At 33.6% G+C, this 21,852-nt stretch overlaps 1 protein-coding gene across 1 annotated transcript in view; it reads left to right on the top strand.

Moving 5' to 3' along the window:
• The first annotated feature begins 886 nt into the window (after positions 1-886).
• LOC124365398 (transcription factor SOX-21-like) overlaps positions 887-21,852 on the top strand; it is a 103,689-nt gene continuing 82,723 nt past the window's right edge. The window contains exon 1 of the mRNA XM_046821377.1: positions 887-1,065. Coding sequence (XP_046677333.1) covers positions 887-1,065 — 179 coding nt within the window. The remainder of the gene's footprint in view (positions 1,066-21,852) is intronic.

Genomic DNA, 21,852 nt, shown 5'->3' with positions numbered 1-21,852 from the left:
GTCTCTAAGAAACAATATAAAGACGTTTTTTCTTGAAAATACGCATTTTATAAAACCACTGATTTAATTTGTAAATATTATAAAATATAACAGGTTTTAAAGTAACATACATATCAGTCGAAAACATTTCTCAGCCCTTTTTCGGCGTTAAAGGAGTTTTAAGAACATATCATTCGTTAAAACGTTCCTTCCAGAAATGGCCGAAATTTATCTATAACAGGAATTTAAGGTATACATTTTGCAGAATCCTTAACAACTTATATATGTCTAATTGCTTTCTCAACTGAATACAGAACTTAAGAAAATGTGCCTTAATTCGGTTATTTAAATTTAATGAACGGAATGCATCTTGCGCAGTGACAACTCCTGGACTGGTCTCCAAGCTTTTGAGTATGTTTGAACCCATTTCTTTCCCTTCTTTACTTCTTTCTGTTCGTTATTTTTGTGTGTATTAATACCTCCCCCACCTGACGAAGAGGATAAATTTTAATCCTCGAAACTTTCTGTTATAACGTTTATAACGATGGCAAATGTCCGAAATCCTAATATCCTTTCAAACCTTCCATCGTCAATAACAAACTTTAAATAAAGAATAGTGAATTTAGATCATGAAATAAATTAAACTTATTCCTAGTTAAAAGCATAAATCATTAAAAACCTAGTTGAAATGTACAAAGATACATACACGTATAGGGCAGTTTCCGCTTGGAGCAATGTGAACTTGACACAATGCGTTACTTTATATTGCACTGTCCCTAAGTCAGAGCAAAGCCTCGATGTGGGTTGGTAACAACGGGAGGACCCAAAAAGCAACGAATGTCGGGACCTAAACCAAGCCTGTGTTTAATTTTAAGGGAGAATACTTTCGGTTCAAAAAGCAATCAACATGGCAAGAATGACTCGTGCCAATCTGAGTTCCACACGGGGTCTTCCTTTGTGCGCCCCAGGTAGCCCATTATCCTGCGGGACCTTCTCCCTGGGGATACTGGTCATTAAAGCTCCAATCCTGGACTCTGAAAAGAGGCTGAAGTTTATAGACAATCGACGGCGGATATCATGTCAGAGGTAAATAATTAAAGAGGTCCACTGCTTCTGTCCCAGTCAGCTCGGATTTAACTGAACTATCCCGCAAGGACTGGCCCACAAGTCAATGGCGAGATCGTCTTTCAAATCCAAACTCGAATACGTTTTGTTTCCATTGTAGGTTATATGAATAAAGACCACATTTCGTTTGGCCAAAAATACAATGTGTAATTATATCTGCAATGAACAAAATATCGAGGATACGTATGCTTATGACATTTGTGTCATTGATTCACTCTAATAAACAATTTTAAGTACTCAAAGATTCTGAAAAATTATAACAACATTTAATATATGTAAACCAAGAAGATCTACACCTGAATTGATGCCATTTATGTGTAGAAAATGTGATAAGAAAATTATATTACATACAGCAAAATGAATAAAATTGTATATATCATCAATTGAACATATTAACACATAGAACATATAAACTCAGGTCCAAAATCAAACATTTCATCAAAGTACCGTATGTTTCTTTTCAAGCCAAAGAACTGAAGCTAAGTTTGTGAGAGAAAAGACAATTGATGCTCTCGAAATATAACACAAGTACGTACCTATTAAGTGCAGTTTTAAATAAATAAAGCAACAATAATCATTATACTCCTTTTTAACTCTTAGACTTGATTTTAAATCAATTATCTAACGAAGTTTTGCTCTATTTAAATGGTTTTGGTATGAACTTACTTTTTAATCATTTTTTATTTTATTATAGGCTTATTGAACAATTTTGTATACAAGAAATTAAGGAATTTGGTATTGGCAAGTTATACAAATATTATAAATTTTCTGACGATGTCAATTGCATTTATATATGTTTAAAGACAAATAAAGAATCTTGAATTTTTGTGTTATTGAATAAATTAATCAAGCAGTACAGCAGATTCTCGCGATATTTTGTTACAAAATTGTCTCAAATGTATTATTACAGATTTTTTCAAGAATTAGTTAGAAATTAATGAATGAATAAATTAATATAGCAATTAGTAAGAACGATATGAATACATACATTGACATAGACACAGTGAATAAAAGTATAATTAAAGCCATTGTTATTCGTGTTATAAAATAAATATCTTATAAGTTTTTGAAAACTAATCTTTCATATTGCTTCCAAATTTTTGTTGAATTCATCATACACTAGTACTTTTGTCCCTGGCCCTATCGGACATTCAGCCCCATTTCGTTACTTTTTATATTGATCTCAGCTAGTAACAATGACCAACCAACCTTAGCCTTCTCATTGACTCTCAAGACTTCTCATTGTCTCTGACCTTACCGGACATTCATCCCATTTATGTATTTTACTATTGATCTCAGCTAGTAACAATGACCAACCAACCTTAGCCTTCTCATTGACTCTCAAGACTTCTCATTGTCTCTGACCTTACCGGACATTCATCCCATTTCTGTATTTTACTATTGATCTCAGCTAGTAACAATGACCAACCAACCTTAGCCTTCTCATTGACTCTCAAGACAAGACTTCTCATTGTCTCTGACCTTACCGGACATTCATCCCATTTCTGTATTTTACTATTGATCTCAGCTAGTAACAATAACCAACCAACCTTAGCCTTCTCATTGACTCTCAAGACTTCTCATTGTCTCTGACCTTACCGGACATTCATCCCATTTCTGTATTTTACTATTGATCTCAGCTAGTAACAATGACCAACCAACCTTAGCCTTCTCATTGACTCTCAAGACTTCTCATTGTCTCTGACCTTACCGGACATTCATCCCATTTATGTATTTTGCTATTGATCTCAGCTAGTAACAATGACCAACCAACCTTAGCCTTCTCATTGACTCTCAAGACTTCTCATTGTCTCTGACCTTACCGGACATTCATCCCATTTATGTATTTTGCTATTGATCTCAGCTAGTAACAATGACCAACCAACCTTAGCCTTCTCATTGACTCTCAAGACTTCTCATTGTCTCTGACCTTACCGGACATTCATCCCATTTCTGTATTTTACTATTGATCTCAGCTAATAACAATGACCAACCAACCTTAGCCTTCTCATTGACTCTCAAGACTTCTCATTGTCTCTGACCTTACCGGACATTCATCCCATTTCTGTATTTTACTATTGATCTAAGCTAATAACAATGACCAACCAACCTTAGCCTTACGCCCTTCTCATTGTCCCTGACCCTAATGGACATTCAACCCCATTTCTGCGTTGATATAACTACTTCCTTCCTCACCTTACGTAGTAAGAATCTTGTTCCACTTTATTATGTTTATATTTATGAGTGTTGGTAATTTTTAAACCGAGATATCCGATAAGAACTTAAAATTGCAGTCATTTTAAATAATTTTATATTTGCTGTACTTTTTAGTTATGAATTATTTTCTTCTTAATCATTCTCTTTGTGATTTAAAGAATTTATATATGGATAGACTTGTTTCGCATTTTTATACCTAACCGAATTGTATCTTCAGTGAGAATGACAGAATTCTATTGAACACTTAAAGTATTACAATTTTGTCAATACAGCTTAAAGAAATCCCTTAATTGTCTTTATCGATGGCAATTTAATTAAACGAAACAAAGAAAGCGTGCACTCCTGTACTCCTGAGTCGATGGCAGGTTTGGTAGCAAAACGCCCTCTCCGCGAACAAAGCGCCATTTGAGCGAACTCCTGATCTTTAATCCAGAAGACCCCAATCCCTCGGGTCCAGTGAGCTATTGTGTACACGACTCCGGTTATAGCCCATGGGAGTCAAATCTCCAGCCATCGTGAGTACAGGAGGTCATAGCTGCAATAAATAATTAAATTTTATATTTATATCGATCTATATTATAAAAATATTAGATTCCCGAAATTTTAAAAATAAATACTGACTGTTAACTTTTAAATTGAAATTTACGTGATAGTAACCTTTTAGGTTTTTATGTCAGTCCGGATGGATTACAAAATGGGGATCCGGTTTTTATATTGATTTTAACAATCGGTTCTTCAAAATTAGAACCATTGATATATTGGCATCCAAAATTGATTGATTACCACCAGTATCTACTGTAAATACAAATTCATCCTAAATATAGTATCTGTCCTAAAAGATATTGACGTCTAAAAGAATGACAGAAAACTTTCGAAAATAAAATAAAATATGAGCTTCAATATAACGACACCTCACAACTAAAGTTCTAGCATTTAATTTTTTAAATATGTGTAGTTTTATAAATATTGTTATTAAAATCGACCTTTTTAAAATATTTTTTTTGTCAGTTTGTCCTTTTGTCCGATAACTCTTCAGACTTAACCCTAGAGACTTAGGTACGTAGGATTCTTCTGGATCAATAAAGAACTCTATTGATTTTGGATTCAATAGGTTAAAGGGTAGCCAAGTTGTGAACAACCCCGTAAGGAAATGCTATGAATAATGTTTTCCACTAATCCGGGTAGCAAGTTACACTCAGTTCGGTAAAGGCCATTGTTGCTTTTTATTAACACTCCGTTTTATCGGTTTATTGTTATTTATCGTTTTAAAAAACAATGTAACTCTTTTGTCATGTTTATGAAGATAAAGCCCGTGTAAAGTTTATTACAACTAGGATAAAACTGACGTATCTTATTATTAAATGAAATAATATTAATTACATTAAAATCCACAGTCAATTCATTGATTGACCTGTAAATTGGAGAATTCCACTAGTGATGGGAGAATCGAATATAGAATCAAATAATATTCGAATACAGCCCGAGTATTCACATATTCGAATACTTCTAAATGAATTCGAAAACTTTTTAAATGAATACAACCTACAGTATGCATTCGTTTGGACTAATAGAATTCAAATAAAATATTCAAGAGCTGTATTCGTATTCATATGCAAGTATTCAATGGAGGGTTTTAGATGAATGTATATATGTATATATCTGGACTATGAGAAGAATAATTAAGAGGAGATTCATAATTTGGAATAAGTAATTAAACATTTTCAAAATTGACATAATGTATATATATATTTAATTAATACATATCTTTGTAAACAAGAAATACAAGTATTAATGATTATTTCATGTTGTTGTGTAAAAACAAACAAATATTTTATTAATAATAATTAAGGTTTTTTCAATCTATCTCTACGATCATTGGTGACAAAACCTGCTGTAGAAAAGAATCTTTTAGACGGAACTGAAGTAGCAAGTAAACAAATATTTTTTCTGAAGTTCATAAATCATGGGTATGACATGTTTGTAACAGGCGCAAAAAGGAAAAGGATTTTCCCACTTTTTTGGCAGGGCAATTCCAAGTAACCAAGGAAATGTTGGATTATGGGAGGGAAGTAAAACAAGTCTAGACTTGTCTGTTAGAAATACTCAACGCAGATAAAGTATTCGAATACTTTACGTTGGGTGCTTTTGAGAACTCGATTCTTTTAAGTATTCGATTCTCCCATCACTGGATTCCACAAGAGATTTAATCACCTTCATTCAGCCTGCATAAAGGCAATTGATCTGTCTATACTGAATATAAGATAGACTATAGGATATTATCCGGTAATCTGAAAATTATTCATATTCTCCACTGTTACAAAGAGCGTAATCTGAAATACGCCAGGAAACAAAGAAATAAAGGAAAACGGTTAGGAAAAGGAACTCCTCCAGTGGATCAAGTGGATAAATCATCACGAGGGGTGAAATGAAGCAGATTGTCGGGAAGGAAGGAAGGAAAGGCAGTTATGAACAATGAGGGATAATAGTTCCGGTCAGGGTGGGATAACCGGGATACTATCGGTGGCGCAGGGGGAGTGGGGAGTGTATTAGCAAACTTCTACGTCCATTGTTAACGCAATACCAGCTTGAGTAATTGGCCAATGAATTATCTCGCAATAGGGAAAAACGTGCATCTGAAATCTCTTTTATGACTTGAATACCGTATTTGAAATGTACCATACAGCGCAATATTTAATATTTCTCCTGTATTTCGATTGAAACTAATTGAAATCTATAATGAGCATTAATTATGTTTTAAAAAATGTATTTAAACTCTTCATTAATCGTTATTATTCACGGCTCCAACGACTTTCAGTAACTCAACGCCAATCATTCTATTATCCAAGAAGCAATTTGAAAGAAATCCTAATTGCCTGAGCATTAGCGAAGCCTATCTTTCGAGGGGCTAGATAAATTTCTATATATTATCTGTCTGGTTGCATTGTATCTCGATAATGAACTGAGCCATAGACTTGTAATTTAGCATGAAGCTTTATATAATAGATATAATTATATAGATAATAAATAAATAAATATATATACAATACTGAGTTCGATGATGGAGTATACCACTCCGTGGGTTTTGGCTGAACGTTAGCGAACTTTTTACATTGATCTTATTGGTAACGATGATGTCAGCGATTAAATAACAGAACAAATAGATTTGTAAACAAGCACAATACAATCATGTGGGTTTTTAAAATGTGATATTTGTATTCATAGATCAAAAAGAAAAATAATAGAGTGGAAAGTTAATTTTAAAGCTGGGTATGAACCTCTTTAACATATCCTTTTATTATTTAAACCCTAACATGAAAGCTAATTTAATGTTAATTTATCATGCAGCAAGGTATCCTGGAAAAGATTTCATCTTTCAACTTCAAATTTTTCATGAAACTTCGTTTCTACATAGACAACAATGAGTTCCATAGTGGTGCATGTCTAACCATGCAATTTATTTGGCTGAAAATTATTGATGTAAGTATGCAAGAATTTACATTCTGTATAATTCCTGTCTGTCTACCTTTCCGCAGGTCATCTGGAAAATGAAATGAACTACAGATTTTGAATTTTGCAAGCAACATAAACGATGCCTGTTGCACGACACTTAACGTGACGTATTCCTGCTTTGTAAAATGACAATAAAAATTGTGAATATATTCTTATTTTAATATTTCCCAAGATCAAATGAACACACTTCGTAATTAACAAACATTTGTGTGTTGCTCTTCAATATCATTTGTGTACTAAAACATTACCTCCAAATAAACTTGTAAGTATTAATTAAATACAAATGTGTGACGCTATGAATGGTTGAGTCTTTTGAGGAAAATACAATTACAGTACGAGATAAAATCTGGGAGACGAATATATTTTAATTTACAAAATATTGTCTATGAAACCTGTTTTTCTATTTATAATTATTTCTAAATACGCTATAAGATTATACTATTTTAATCTTATAACTTTCTGATAAAAAAGAGTAATATTGGTTTTTAGTTACAGTATTAAAAATATTATAACTAATTAATGACGAGATGAGTTAATTGGTCTAAACGAGTTTTTATAGGTCTACAACCTAATAGAACGTAAAATGTTTTTCATTTCAATACTAAAAAAGTTTATACTTCTTCCAATCGACTCAAAAGTGATGAAATAATTCCATGAATACCACGGCTTCTTCTCGTTTCACCAAGAAGTCCCTGGAGACCGAGGTCAAATCCAGGCGCAGGCCTCATTGTACGACCTCATTGTACGACCTCATTGTTAGGATTGGCAGAGTGCGCTCTGAACTTTTGATATCAGCTCCATTGTTGTTAGTCTAATTGATTGGTGTGGAGTTGCTTATTACTTTACTATACTGTACTGTACTATACTGTGATGTACTTTACTGTACTGTACTACACTGTTTTGTACTGTAATGTACTATACTGTTTTGTACTGTACTGTAATGTACTATAGTGTAGTGTACTGTACTGTAGTGTATTGTAATGTACCGTACTGTATTGTACTGTACTATACTATTTTGATTGTGATTGTGATTGATTCAATCTCACATCCTGATTCCTGATTAAAATAAGATAATTAAATTAATTTAAAAATATTGGGTATTTAAAAAGAATTTCGAGTATTTTCGGACATACTTTTTGTAACGTAACGATGGAATATTTTCCGAAATCCTACTGTCCTTTCAAATAAATTTTATTATCTGATTTAAATCTTGAATCATGATACGAGATTGGATAAATCACAATAAAACTAGTATAGTTTAGTACAGTTCAGTATAGTATAGTATAGTGAGGTATGTTACAGTACAGTACAGTAAAATGAATAGCTATGGTAAGATTTCGGACATATTCCGACGTACTTTTTATAACACACAACGATAGAAAATGTCCGAAATCATACGTCCTTTCAAATCATCCATCGTTATTAACAAACTTTAGGCAAAGAAGATTTATGAATTTTGTATACCATTCTTACGCAACAGTTCTCCAAGTACCATATATTATATCTATTTCAAAATAGCTCCTTTGAAATGAAATTAAAAGAAAAACAATTAGTGATTAGCATATTATTATTTAGGTTCAAACGTTCAACAGCTTTATACCACTTTCAGTCATATCACAATCTGGACTAAACCAGATTAACAAGCGATAATTATGAAACAAATTTAAAGTTACGACAAGATGTCAGTTAGTTACAATACTTGCAGCCAAAAGTAGCATTGCATATATGAACTTTTACACTTGGATATAACTACTAAATTAAGTAAGTACTATAAGTATTAGTTCAAATTAAAATTTGGATTATTAGATGAAATATTTAAGCTGAAATACAAGTGGAGTTTTTTCAAATAGGTTTGTGTAAGTACATTTTAGTTCACTCGATAAAATAATTCATATATTTAAATTGCATACAAAGCTTTCTTCATTAAAATCGTATACAAACATAACATTTTTGTCTTTGACTTCGAAAAGAAATAATTGTATTAATAAGAGGAATGTATGGCAAAATGTGTGTGTGGTAAAGATAGCCCTGTGACTTAGAGGCGATTTGTAGATATCGCTACCAACATAAATCTTATTTTGTTTTAACCAGTATAAATCTTCTCATAATGATCTCTTAAGTTACTATTCTCAGAGTTTGCTCAATATGAAACATACTTGACAATTTTCTGTGAAATATTAATAACCGCTGTTTCTTTTATTGATCAATATTTTTCAAAACTTTTAGAATGCTTGAAAATGGGCTTTTACAAGTTGAAGATTTGGAGCAATATGTTGCCATTGAGTCCTAGACTGATATTTACTATTTTTAGTTCAAGCAGAATAACTCATATAACATTTAAATTTTCTTTTTTTATGTGCAATTCACATTTTAAGCTGGAACTGGCGGTCATATTTCTCTCAGTGGCAGAGTGTTTTAGTACTTCATACATTGCATCATATTTATTTTATTATTACATGTTTACTATAAAGTACCTATGTCATATTATATATTTATTTATTCAGCATTGTTCAAGGAACATTTTTTACATAATATAATTAAAACAAAAAAATACCCTTACTCTAACTCTTCATGAAAAAAAATTTTTTTTTTGAAAAAAGAAAAGTTAGTTCAAAGTTTTTGATTTGTAAAATTGTTGTTGTTAGTGATATACTAAATCCAAAATATAGAAAAGGAAGAGCATTTAATTCTGAGTAAAAATAAAACAACACATAGTTTATAAGGTATTTATTTTTACATGTGGTAAACAATACAAAAATCATACACCGACATTCGAAAGTGCTACTTACCAACAAAAGTAAGAACTTCAAAGCCCACTTGGATTTGTACAATCTTGTAACTGTTAGTTTTTATTAATTTTCTATTTTTTATTTTTTATTATATATTTTTTTAATTATGTTCTGATTGAATGTCTAAATCGGAATCCTCATCGTTGCTTATTTCATGTTCAACTAGTTCTCGAATGTCACTTGAACGATCGCGGAAATTACGATCCGTTACGTAAACACGCACAAAAAAATTTACTATTATTGTGTTATATACACAACCATCATTACAACAAACTCAAACAAACAATAAACCAGACAGAACACCACGCAGCTGACGAAATAACAATAGCCGAATGAACCAGTTGTCTCATCGCTGCGCGCGCAACTACCGCGGTACGCGGGAGAATGTAAACAAACAGTTCAGAGATTATAAAACGTATGGACGTGTAACGAAACGATAAAATTATTTATTAGTGTATTATTTACATAAATTGAACCTTCCTCTTTCGATTGGTATCAATGTACAACTAGTTCTCGAATGTCACTTGAACGATCACGGAAATTACGATCCATTATGTAAACACGCACAAAAAACTTACTATTATTGTGTCATATACACAACCATCATTACAACAAACTCAAACAAACAATAAACTTGACAGAACACCATGCAGCTGACGAAATAACAATAGCCGAATAAACCAGTTGACTCATCGTTGCGCGCGCAACTAGCGCGGTACGCGGGAGAATGTAAACAAACAGTTCAGAGATTATAAAACGTATGGACGTGTAACGAAACGATAAAATTATTTATTAGTGTATTATTTACATAAACTGAACCTTCCTGTTTCGATTGGTATCAATACCGATACTCTTTGATCGTGTTTTAAGTACGTAACATTGAGAAATAAAAGACGTGTTAAAACGCCCGATATCGGGCGCTGCCATCTAGGATGCGACTAAAACGCCCGATATCGGGCGTTTGCCAGTTCCAGGGTTAATCTGTATTATTTGATTACTCCTACTACATTATCATATAAGAGATAACACCTTTTGTTTAGATAGGACTGTTAAAGTAATGTATTAATTATCAACTTTGTATAATAACTTCTATTTGAGAGCTAATATTTTTTTTAACTTAATGTTCATATACTACTAAAATCTCAAATCAGACAGCCTTGAGGCCCTAAATTTTCTCGTCTAACTGTAAAAATAAAAGGAAATATAATGGTAATCTTTTAGTTTTATTATAAGTTGTATTCTTCAATTTTAAAGAATAATTTATGTTAAGTTTTTTTATAAATATACAATTTTGGACATTTAGTCTAGTCATTGTTAAAGTAATGTACAGCAATTATGTGTAAAATAAATTCTTTCTTTCTAATAGATAGTGCAACTACGCTTTTTAATATTTTAGCTTGACTGAAATACTTGTATAATTAATGGTTGTAACAAAAGTTTCAGCTCCTTTAAATGTTCACCTGTTTATGAGTAATTTCTTAGCAGTCTCTATATTTTCCAACAAGTTTAACTTGCTAATTAAAATATATAATATTTCACCTAGGACGTGAATATTCAAAACGGAGTTGAAAAGGATATAAAAATTATTATGATTAAGGAAGCCGTTCTCGAATATTCTTTACTTAACTAAAAGTATCCTCTTAATGCGACAAATTAACCACTTTCCTGTTTTTTATTGCTGTAATAAGGGACTCTCTCTTGCTTAACGATGTTAAAAATACTCGTGGGCACAGAACGTAATAAATCTACAGGGTTTGTCTCACAAATGAAGAGGTAATCGTCCCAAATGAGACCATCACATGAGATCGTGGGTGATTTATATCCCGGGGACCTGACACTACCCGGCTCAGAACAGTGGAGAGCAATGCTACATGCGACAAAACGCCAGCCCGCCACCACAGCTCTACCGCTCCGCAGTCTTCTCCGATTTGCATACATTTGTCACAATCTTAACTAATGAATTTCCTCTTCACAGTCACGAATTATCACGTTTGTAACGCCTGCTCTTGTCTGCAATTAATCAGATCTCTTGAAACAAGAATGGAATGTTTCATGTTCCATGCTCTTCTGCCATATTTCACTTCTTACTCGAAAAGTGGTTTTGTTCACCTTTTAATGAGGGGGAGCTCAGGGGAATTTAATTTTCCTTTCAGATACTCCATCCGTAGCGTAGTTATGAACAGTTTACCTCGGAATAAAGTCAGATCTTGCAGCAAAGACACACAACTTTACTTCACTCGCGTGATACGGTATGTCCTCTCCTTTTTCTTGAATACTCGTAAATAACGAGTTCCGGAAATCAAATAAAGTAAATTGCTAGGGCGCTAAGACTGCATTACTTTTTACGTCAACTTCTTTGTTAATACGGTTTATATCCGTATTATACTCAGTTGTTCCTTATACCATCAGACGAAAACCACCAATGCAATTATTGGGTGTGTTGGGTGCGCCGATGTCGAGCGGGCTAATGCGTTGGACATTAAGTCTGAGTTAGAGATAGCGCAGGTTCGAATCCTGTCTGTGACCCTTGCAGTTTATATCAGTACCATCGACCTTCTACTGTATCGATTCTCCCCCTTCTGTTTGAGAAGATCATGTTTGAGGTTAAGTGGTAGAGAGGACTTTATAGTCCTTAATTCGCCTCTAATAAAGACATTTTTCATTTCATTTCATCCTCGCACAGGCCAGTGGCACATGAGGACGGGAAAAATAAAGCTTAAAAGGGGATCGGCCCTCCTTAAAATAAATTGGTTATTAGACATCGAATTGTAACAGCGTGTTACAAAAACCCTCAACACTAAAACATATTTGTTATGCCCGCCATATTATGTTGGCTATGAATAATAATAATAATAGAACAAATGCCTTGCTTGATCGCTCATTCTTAAAATTCTTTGACTTTTCATAATAATTTCGCCAAATCTAGATGGAAAGAAATTAAAGTGAAAGCAAATCATGATATGATTGGCACCCGACCAATCCTCCAATCTTTAATGTTTATTATATTTGAAGTAACAAGGGACAAATTGGTTTTCAATAAAGTGTCTTCGTGACATTGTTTTAGACTATATTATTTAGAAAGTATTCCAATAGATTTTCGAGAATCGATATTCTAAAGTCAATAACAGAAATCGATACTTAAAATATTCGATACATCTGAGTGTTTAGAAGAAAAAAATATAAAAGGTAAAAAAATGATGCAATATAAAAAGAAATGAAAAGTGAACAAGTTCTATGGAATTCTATTCGAATACTTTGCTACATTTAATCTCTGCCAAATGTCGTATTCGTTCCTAGGGTTTCGGAATGACTGCCACCGATTAACTGATACTTCATTGTTGTAGTGGTTCTATAATAATAATAGGGACACAACTTATAGAAGCACAGACTGGTTAAAAATAAAATATCTAGTACAAAAGCTTATTGCTTTAAGAAAAAAACAAGTTATTGTACAAATAAAGTTTACTAAGCACTCTCTGAAGAGAGTGGATACTTTTGGATAATCGAAAGTGAAATCTATTTTGATTTGATGTGAAGCGAAACAATAAACGTGTGTTTCCATTGAGTGTTTCCAATGGGAGACAATGGTTTGCTGCCGCGGCGTTCACCACCGCGCGGTGCCAACAATGGCGGAGACGCGAACCGCAGTACACTGGTGTGATAATGGTAACCATGGCAACAGGCGGGAACAATCTGATGAACGAGTTGAGTGAGCGCGCGCTCGCCTCCGCTGTATCTTTATTCTAAACATATTGGAGCTATAACATTTTCGGTGGAAATTGTGTGCATCACTTCTCCCCTGAAGCAGGAATCTGTAACAGCGATGCTCGCTATTGGTCACAAGAATTTGTTCTTGGAGTGGTGTCTCAAGAATGAGATGAGTATGTTCAAATGAGATATGCACAAGAAGGCACCAGATAAAATAAAACACATCGGTGGGAGTGCCGATGGCCGAGTGGTCTAAGACGTTGGACTTTGAGTCTGAGTTAGAGATAGCGCAGGTTCGAATCCTGTCGGTGACCGTTGCACTTTTTATCAGTACCATCGACCTTGTACTGTATCGACTCTCCCTCTTATTCTGTTTTTTAAAATCCTCGCACAGGCCAGTGGCCCATGAGGACGGGCAGAATAAGGCATAAGAGGGATAGGCTTCTCATAATAAAAAAAAAAAAAAAAAAAAACACCGAAAATATCTCAGAAACAAATGCATATTTTTCATCAAAACGGGCATGGACCACCTAATATTGACTTAATCATAAAGTCATCCAAGGAACTCGGAGTATTGTCTTGTAAATATAAATTTGACGTATATAAAAAGCATAATTCTATATACACCTCAAATCACCCCCTCGAGAGAGAAAAAATATAATGACTGGAAAATTATATAAATTTTCACATAGCGTAGCTATGGTAGGAAGGGTTGATTCAATTGAATTTTAATTTTACTTCCAGTTCACCTTCCTTTTTTTGCAGCATCTGGTATCTGACGCTGTCCTAGCTCCTGGACTCCTGGAAGCTGGACTCAATTGTGTATCTGATGAGACAATGAGACTACCACTTCACCTATTTATAGATGTCTCTGATGTCGAAAAGTTGTAAATGTTTCGTTTTGAGCTTCTTTGTCGTCGACTTTCTTTGGATCTCTTCTGCCGAACATGACTCCTTATTCCAGGAGTCAAGTTTGAGACAGCGTCAGATACCAGATGCTGTAATAAAAGGAAGGTAAACTGGAGCTAAACTCTAAATTCAACAAATTTTCAGTTACGCTTTCCTTATTTTCATTCTAAATCAAGCATTCTTTACAGGGGTTTGTTTGTTTTCCGGGCGGTTTATTTCAGAGCAGGACAATGACCACTAGACATACTGCAGAGGTTCTGGTATTTAGTTTGTTTACCCATTAACATTAGTATAATGTTGGTGGAAATGGCTCTTGGATTAACAATGTATACGAAAAACTGAAATCTCCTATGAAGTTCTGTTACTACTGGAGATCCAATATTTCTTGGAGTTGGTAATTACGATTGACGTACATCCCAGTGACAGGTAAAATAAAGAATCTTCGATATATGTGGAATCCTAACAATTTAGGATTGCTGATAGGCGAGGTTGAGCCACAATTCTCGTTGAGTCGAGATGGTCATTAGGCGTGATAGAAAAGGGGTGAACACTTTTGAGTTCTTCTTCCAAGAAAGTTTCAATATATACTTTTCCCTAATTTGGTCGTATTTTCGCGACCTCTTACTTTGATTGTTTTTCTTCGTAGCATTTGAATTTAAATAAACAAAACTTAGTTTTATGCTAAACATTGGCTCGAAATTTGGTTCAATTGGTTTGTCCGTTCAATATTTTATGACAGAAATGATGCCCAGGCGACCTCTCAATGACCTCAACATTGCACTTCATGACGTCATCAGCCTCAATGATCAAATAGTTATCACTTTTTTAGTTATTTCAATGTCATGTTTGGTTAATAATTGATAAGGTGTTATATCATTTTGTAGAGAATGCTAAAAATTTTATATTAAAATTATATTAAAATATTATATTTTCTTAAATATACTATATACTCGTATATCTCAATAAGACAAAAATAACAATTCAAATATATAAGTTGTTACCTTGCATTAAATAAAGGTTTCTTATATTTTATCACACGCTTCTAGTTACGTTATGATAAAAACACGTTTTGAAACATTAGTGGTAAGAAGTAATTATCTACCTAATCCGTATTGGTAGAGAGAAAAACATTATTCTCACGAATACCCTTAAAGTTATTTCACAACCTCACTTTTACAATAATTAACACGAGAAGATTATGCGACCTGCCTGTGTCAAGATCACCCTTGTTTAATACCTCAAGCAAGTAATCTATGTCAACAATACCCTGTAGAGCTATTGTTGTTCCCTTGTCTCTAGCTCCTATTGTTTTGTTGTTTCCCTCTTTTCCCATTGTACCGCGCACAAAAACGTGACTTTACTTCCTTTCTCATCTCCGCATTCATCTAAATTCCTTCAGCCTCGTGTTTCTCGCAGTACATGTTGTATTGTGTTCCAGCATTACACGAGCATTTTGCCCCCCACTCCCCCCCGCGAAATGAAGCACTTTCATGAAGCATTAATTATTTCAGTTTTTCTTAGATTCATCTGATTCTATTCTGTTACAATCCAAAATTGTATAAGTTAAGTTACAAATTTGTGTACGTAAAAAATACAGAGAAATTGTTTGCTGTGTTGCAATATATAAGAATCTTGTTATTGCTTTTGAATCCTCTCATAAAAAATATATTTGACGTTACAAAACATTCTATAGCATAGGTTAAATCCTCTCCAATTTCACGAAATAAAAATTAATGAAGATTATGACGATACATTTAAAATTGAAAATGTTGGGGGAGCGGTATTGTTTGAGTTTTGATATGTGAGATTGTATATTATAATTTCTTTTTGAACTGCCATATAAGTTTTAGTACTCAATGTGTTGGTACGTACGAGTATCAATATGTAGTGAACAATATTTATGAATTACATTCAGAAATTATAAAACTACTAGGACTTACCTAAACTTTACTACATAAACGGGCACGTAAGCTAATTGATTTCTTGTGAAATTGTAGCACGGATTTTATACAAGGTGTAAAAAAAGTCCCGCACGGACTTGAGAATTCCTGAACGACTACATGTAAAGCAATCAAACTTGGTATATAATTACTGCACCTATAAATGTACTTTTTGAAGTAAGTGCCATATTTTTGTCATGACGGGAGGAGGGCCAGCATGGAGTCAGAAGGAAATTTTAAATTAGATCATAGGTCGAGTAGTACATCAAATTAAAGGTCTTTATTTGTAGAGTACTTCACAAAGGCTTCACTGCTTAAAAAATTACGCTGGTTTAAAGTTTGAAACATTTACAATGTAGGTCCTGTTATAGATGGTTCAATATTCTTGCCTTTGCTCAAGTTGTGAAAGTTAAACTTAGTAAATGAATACTGGACTTCCCTGACTGCAATAAGTTTGAGGAAAACAAGTCTGGACAGTGAGCTTTTGACATTCACAAATGGAATTACAAAACAATGTAAACAATGGTAGCATTGTACCATTGTGGTACATCGAGTCTGTTTTGCACTGACGAGGGATACGATACTGATTAGGTGTATACAAATTCGCATAATTCTTAGACAGAATCAGGGAAATAAGGCCATATAGCGAAGAAACATCGGAAAGTAACTAAAAATTTTAAGATTTTAATATATCGATGCTGTCTAAAAACCAAACCCAGAATAAAAAAGAGGACAGCGAGGGTGGCCTGCGGAGCAGTGTGTCATCTTGGAGATTTAATCTAATCGTAAATATTATAGAATAATAATTTGGACGTTTGTGGTTATATCACTCAAATTTGCAAGGACGCAGAAGTAATGTGTTCTAAAATATCCCTACTTCCTTTTCAAATTGAATAAAGCCCCATCATATTAGCTCACTAAGGAAGCTATGAGCTCTGACTTTATAAATTCTTCCTACTGGCTTAAAATTCAAGTCCTACTGAAATCTCTTGAGCTATTCCAATCAAATATCACGAATTTCGAAGAAATTTTATGTCGTTTCGTTGGTGCTTTTAAGAACGATTTCACTCTCCAACATCAGGGCTCCCGAAATACTTACCTTTCAACTCGAGTCTAATAATTATAAAGTAGATAAGGAAATGGAAATATCGTCTAGTGACCATCTCATATCTTAGAAGATCACGGTATGCCAATTAAAATTATATGCCTATGACATATGCTTTTATCCAGCTAAAAAGTTTCGTCTAAGCTACGGGTAAAGGTAGTAAGAAAAAAGTAAAGGAGTTTTGCTGTGAAAAAACAACAAAACCTTTAACAGATCTGCAAATATAGTCGGAAAATATGATGAAAGCTTATAAGAAAATTTGTAATTATATTTAAAAAATAATATGATTAGTACAACGTTTTAAATGACAATAGTAAAAATCTTGAAACATATAATTTGGATGATAATAAAATATAAATAACAAACATTAAAAAAACCAAGAGGTGGAAAAGTTACTGAAAAAATCTTTACAATTACACAGCAATAAGGGGGGAAATAGTGATAATTATAATACTCACCACTGAACACTGCTCTGATTTTTATTTTCTCAAGTTTTCATCGGAATCTTTAAGCGGCTTTTCCTAAGTGGCTGACACTGGCCGTTCTAATGAAGTAGAAGTCCCCGAGACTTCCAGCAACCTCGTTCTCAAATTGACGATGCACCAAAGACTGTTAGCATTATAGTCAATAAAGCGACGCGTCTCAACGAATAAATCCTTTGATCTCGTCTCCGAGGAACGTACTAGTTGAACTACTTACAGCCAATAAATGAAGCTCCATCGTTACCATTAATTCCTAATTTGGGACCTCCTTGTAAGGGAAACCCGTTCATTTCATATAAGGTAACAGCAAGGTTTGGAAAGTTTGTATGTATTATATTACCAAGATGTTACATTATTAAGTCCACAGTTTCCAGATACTGGCTCAGATACTATAACGTAACAAACTCTTATCCATGGCTTTCGAAAATGTTTCGGCGATATAATACCTTCACAGAGAAGTATATGAATAAAATAAAATAAAAGAGAAGTGTAACACATTCATTTAAATAGTCGTTTCTCAAAATAATTTAATTAAGGCTCACACCGTAAATTTTCATATCCTTGTTTCACAATAAAGAAAGTTTTGGTGAAAGGCAACGAAAGATTTCATTGTTCGCCCAAGTTAACGAATAATAAACATTATAATATACAAGGAAGGTGAGATTAACTTTACCAGGCATTGCTTGACCATAATACATATGAACATGTAAATACTTTTTGGTGACTGTAACAATTTAAAAACAAACCTTCTTTTATGTAATGCATTTTTTGTGGAAAGTCTGAAACGGAGGAGATTTTTATATTTTAAAAATTAAAATCGAAACAAATAGACGTGAGTTTTTTTGGAAAATTATAGACATTAGATAAAAAAACTTACCAAATTACAGTTAAGGTTAGCTTAGAAATGTAACTACTATTTATGTCTTTATTTATTTTGTGAAACAGTTTTGTGCGCAAAGTTCACAATATTGCAGATATAAATTATGGTACGTGGGTGAAGATGTAAAAAAATTTAAAAAAAAAACGTAATCAGTTTAATATTGCCTTTAACGAATGATAAGGGGTTTTTATAACTATTAAGGTATTACATTTCGTGAAATCTATTCCTCCATCAGAATTTCGACATAAGTGTCAATGGCGTTAAGATAAACTGAAGGAGTGAATTAACTGCAAAAAATAACATCTTTGCAACTATGTGCACCTCGACCCTGACACGTTTGAGAAAAAACACAAATCTTTGGTAACAGCTTAGTGTTGTTGGCATTGTTCCTGTAAACAATAAGCTGTTCAACTAATTTAAATATAAATAGCTTAGTTACTTTCATTACTAACTTCTTAAAAAATGCCCAACTCATTTTTAGGAGATCAAGCTAGTACCAGAGCTGTAACGATATGGTCCCTTCTCATTCAAAAAATTGTATTTAACACAAGATATTTGTAGAACTCTTTACAAAATTATAATTTATTATAATTTTTTTTTTAAGTAAATTTAATATTGATTGTAATGTTAGTAGGCTATATTCCTTCCTTTTATACATTGAGCAGGCCTAAGAAACCCCCAATATACTGGAAGTTTGTGGCTAGGATTGCAATTGGTGTTGTAGTCTACTGATAACCAAAGTTCTTAGACGTTTGGTTATCAGTACCAATAACTTTTACATTTGCCTCTTTCTTTGCATATAAATTATACAAAAAGCTAAACTGCAGTCGAAAACGACTTGACGCCAGCCTTTGTGAAGAATTTTATGTCCTCCTCCGTAGACTAACGGTTATAGTCTCGTCTCTCTAACCCAGTGATCACGGTTTCAAATCCCGGGGAAGTCCAATCAGTACTTTGACAATAAAAACCAGTGAACATCGAAGCCGGCATAGCTAAGACGCTGAGGCTTAAATGAGAAAATAAGAAGATGTTTATAACGCCATCCGCTTTCCATTATAGACTACAGCAACAAAACAGCTGATCTCAATTTTATTGCATTGATTTTCGGCCCGGTTTGGCTCACGCTGCCGTAAATCTTCTTCTCCGTATTTGACAATGTAGAATTTTTAGGCGAGAGGTAATAAAATTGTTCATTGTTCGCCAAAGTAGTAGACATTACAATGTACAGGGAGAGCGGAGTTAACTTTAGCAAGCAATTATTTGCGTAATAACGCTGCAAAACTTCATTACTTTTCGGTCTTCATAGCAATTTCAAAAATTGCGAAACAAATTTTCTAAAATTCCCAGGGGAAATCAGGTGATATGGCAAAGCTATATGATACCCAGTTTCGGGTAAAGCAACAGTGCTTAGCTGATATATAACAAAGGTGGAAACATCTCATGGATTTAGCTCTAGACTACGGACATTCTGGTAGAAGTCTGAATAGTGAGGTCTTCTCCGGTATAAAACTTGCGATTGTTATGTTTCATAACATTAAACGAACCCGTTATGTAATCTCTACGTCACATATCAGGAACTTCAACCTCCTAAATATCACACGTTGATACAAACACGTTAAAAGAATTAATTTGTTAGTTGCTTTTACCTTGGTTATAGCACCATTTGTCAACATAACCTACAAACTCCTCCGTGGTACCACACATAAATAATATAATGACTAGAGCCTTTTCGTTTTCACTAATATTGCGTCTTTATCTTCACTATCACTGATATTGTACCTTGAAGTTCTGACGGATCTAAACCACAATGGACCTTGAAGGAGGTCCAAAACATTAACCGGTGCACCCACGTACACTTGAAATTTATCTGTACTATCACTTCAACCACTTCCTGAAGGACTTCCAACAGGAACGGTTCAGCAATTTATTTTGATTTAATTTTTGGAATTTGAAAAGATACCTGGGGAGAGTACATTACGAAAGGCTGCTTCACGGTGTGTATATAACTTGTACTATTACAAGATTATAGTACTCAATACGGTAGGGATAGTCCGTTTGTGACCAAATTCTTTAGATCATTTAAAACACTCATGAATGCATCAACCGTCCCTTCTTAGCCAATTACACCGAATACAATTCTTTTATATAGTAATTAGTTCTTGCACCCTTATGATACTACACAGGCTTGCACAATGCAAAACACTGTCGGAGCTTAGTAGTAAGCCTACGCTCGGGTTAACAAGTATTAAAGCCCACTTAACAATTGATTTCCACGGCCTGGGGCGCAGTTGTCATTATCAATCAGCTGTGGGGTGTAAAGGCATCATATTGTCACGAGAGGTTAGGTTAGGGTGAGGGGAAGAGCAGCTGTTCCGTGTTCAGTCATCCCCCCTCTGGTGTCAACAATCCGCAGACACACAGATATCACTGTCTCCTAACCTCTCTCTTGACCGTCCCATTCGCGGGTCTTGTAAAATATGATGTTAGATCGTAATGCACAGGTAAGAATAAAGAGAAAAACACACGAAATCAAATACGACACTACAGGTTTTACTCCTTATATATAGCGTTTTTTACGGCATTGCTTGCAGATTATGGGGTTTATTAAGATGTAAGATATTTCAACGGTATCAATCAAACAAGAAAAATTGCAAAAGCGCCATGGTATGTATCCAATAAAACTTTACATCAAGATTTGAACATCCCAAAAGTCAAAGAAGAAATTACCAAATTCAATCGCACTTTATCTTTCAAGATTAGACCATCCAAACCACCTTGCGGTAAATATATTTGATAATTCTAAAAATGTTTTGTACAAACCCCACCGAACTGCTATCCTGGATCTACCGTTTAAGTTCTTGAATTAATTATGTTAGTACTAACAATGGTTAACATTAATTTAATTGTTAATGTTGTCTCTGTATATAATATTTACTTATTGTTCTTCTCAAATTGAACGGATTGTAAATAAATCAAATGTTAAAACGAAATTAAGATGTCTTAGAATGGTAATTCTGCAATGAGACTCTTTAGTTTGGAAAGAAAATAGCTGCAGTCTATGTTGTTTAGCGTTAGTAAATAAAACAAAAAACACACTCTCATACACAAATTAACAATATTGTTTAATAGAATAAATTCTTTATGTCATAAAAATTACTAATGTCATGTAATTACTAAATTTTGAACAGTCCTCATAGCAAACCATTGA

The sequence above is a fragment of the Homalodisca vitripennis genome, chromosome 6 (genome assembly GCF_021130785.1).
Source record: "Homalodisca vitripennis isolate AUS2020 chromosome 6, UT_GWSS_2.1, whole genome shotgun sequence".
NCBI lineage: Eukaryota > Metazoa > Arthropoda > Insecta > Hemiptera > Cicadellidae > Homalodisca > Homalodisca vitripennis.
The sequence above is the reverse complement of the archived record's forward strand: the minus strand, read 5'-3'. Positions and strand labels throughout refer to the sequence as shown.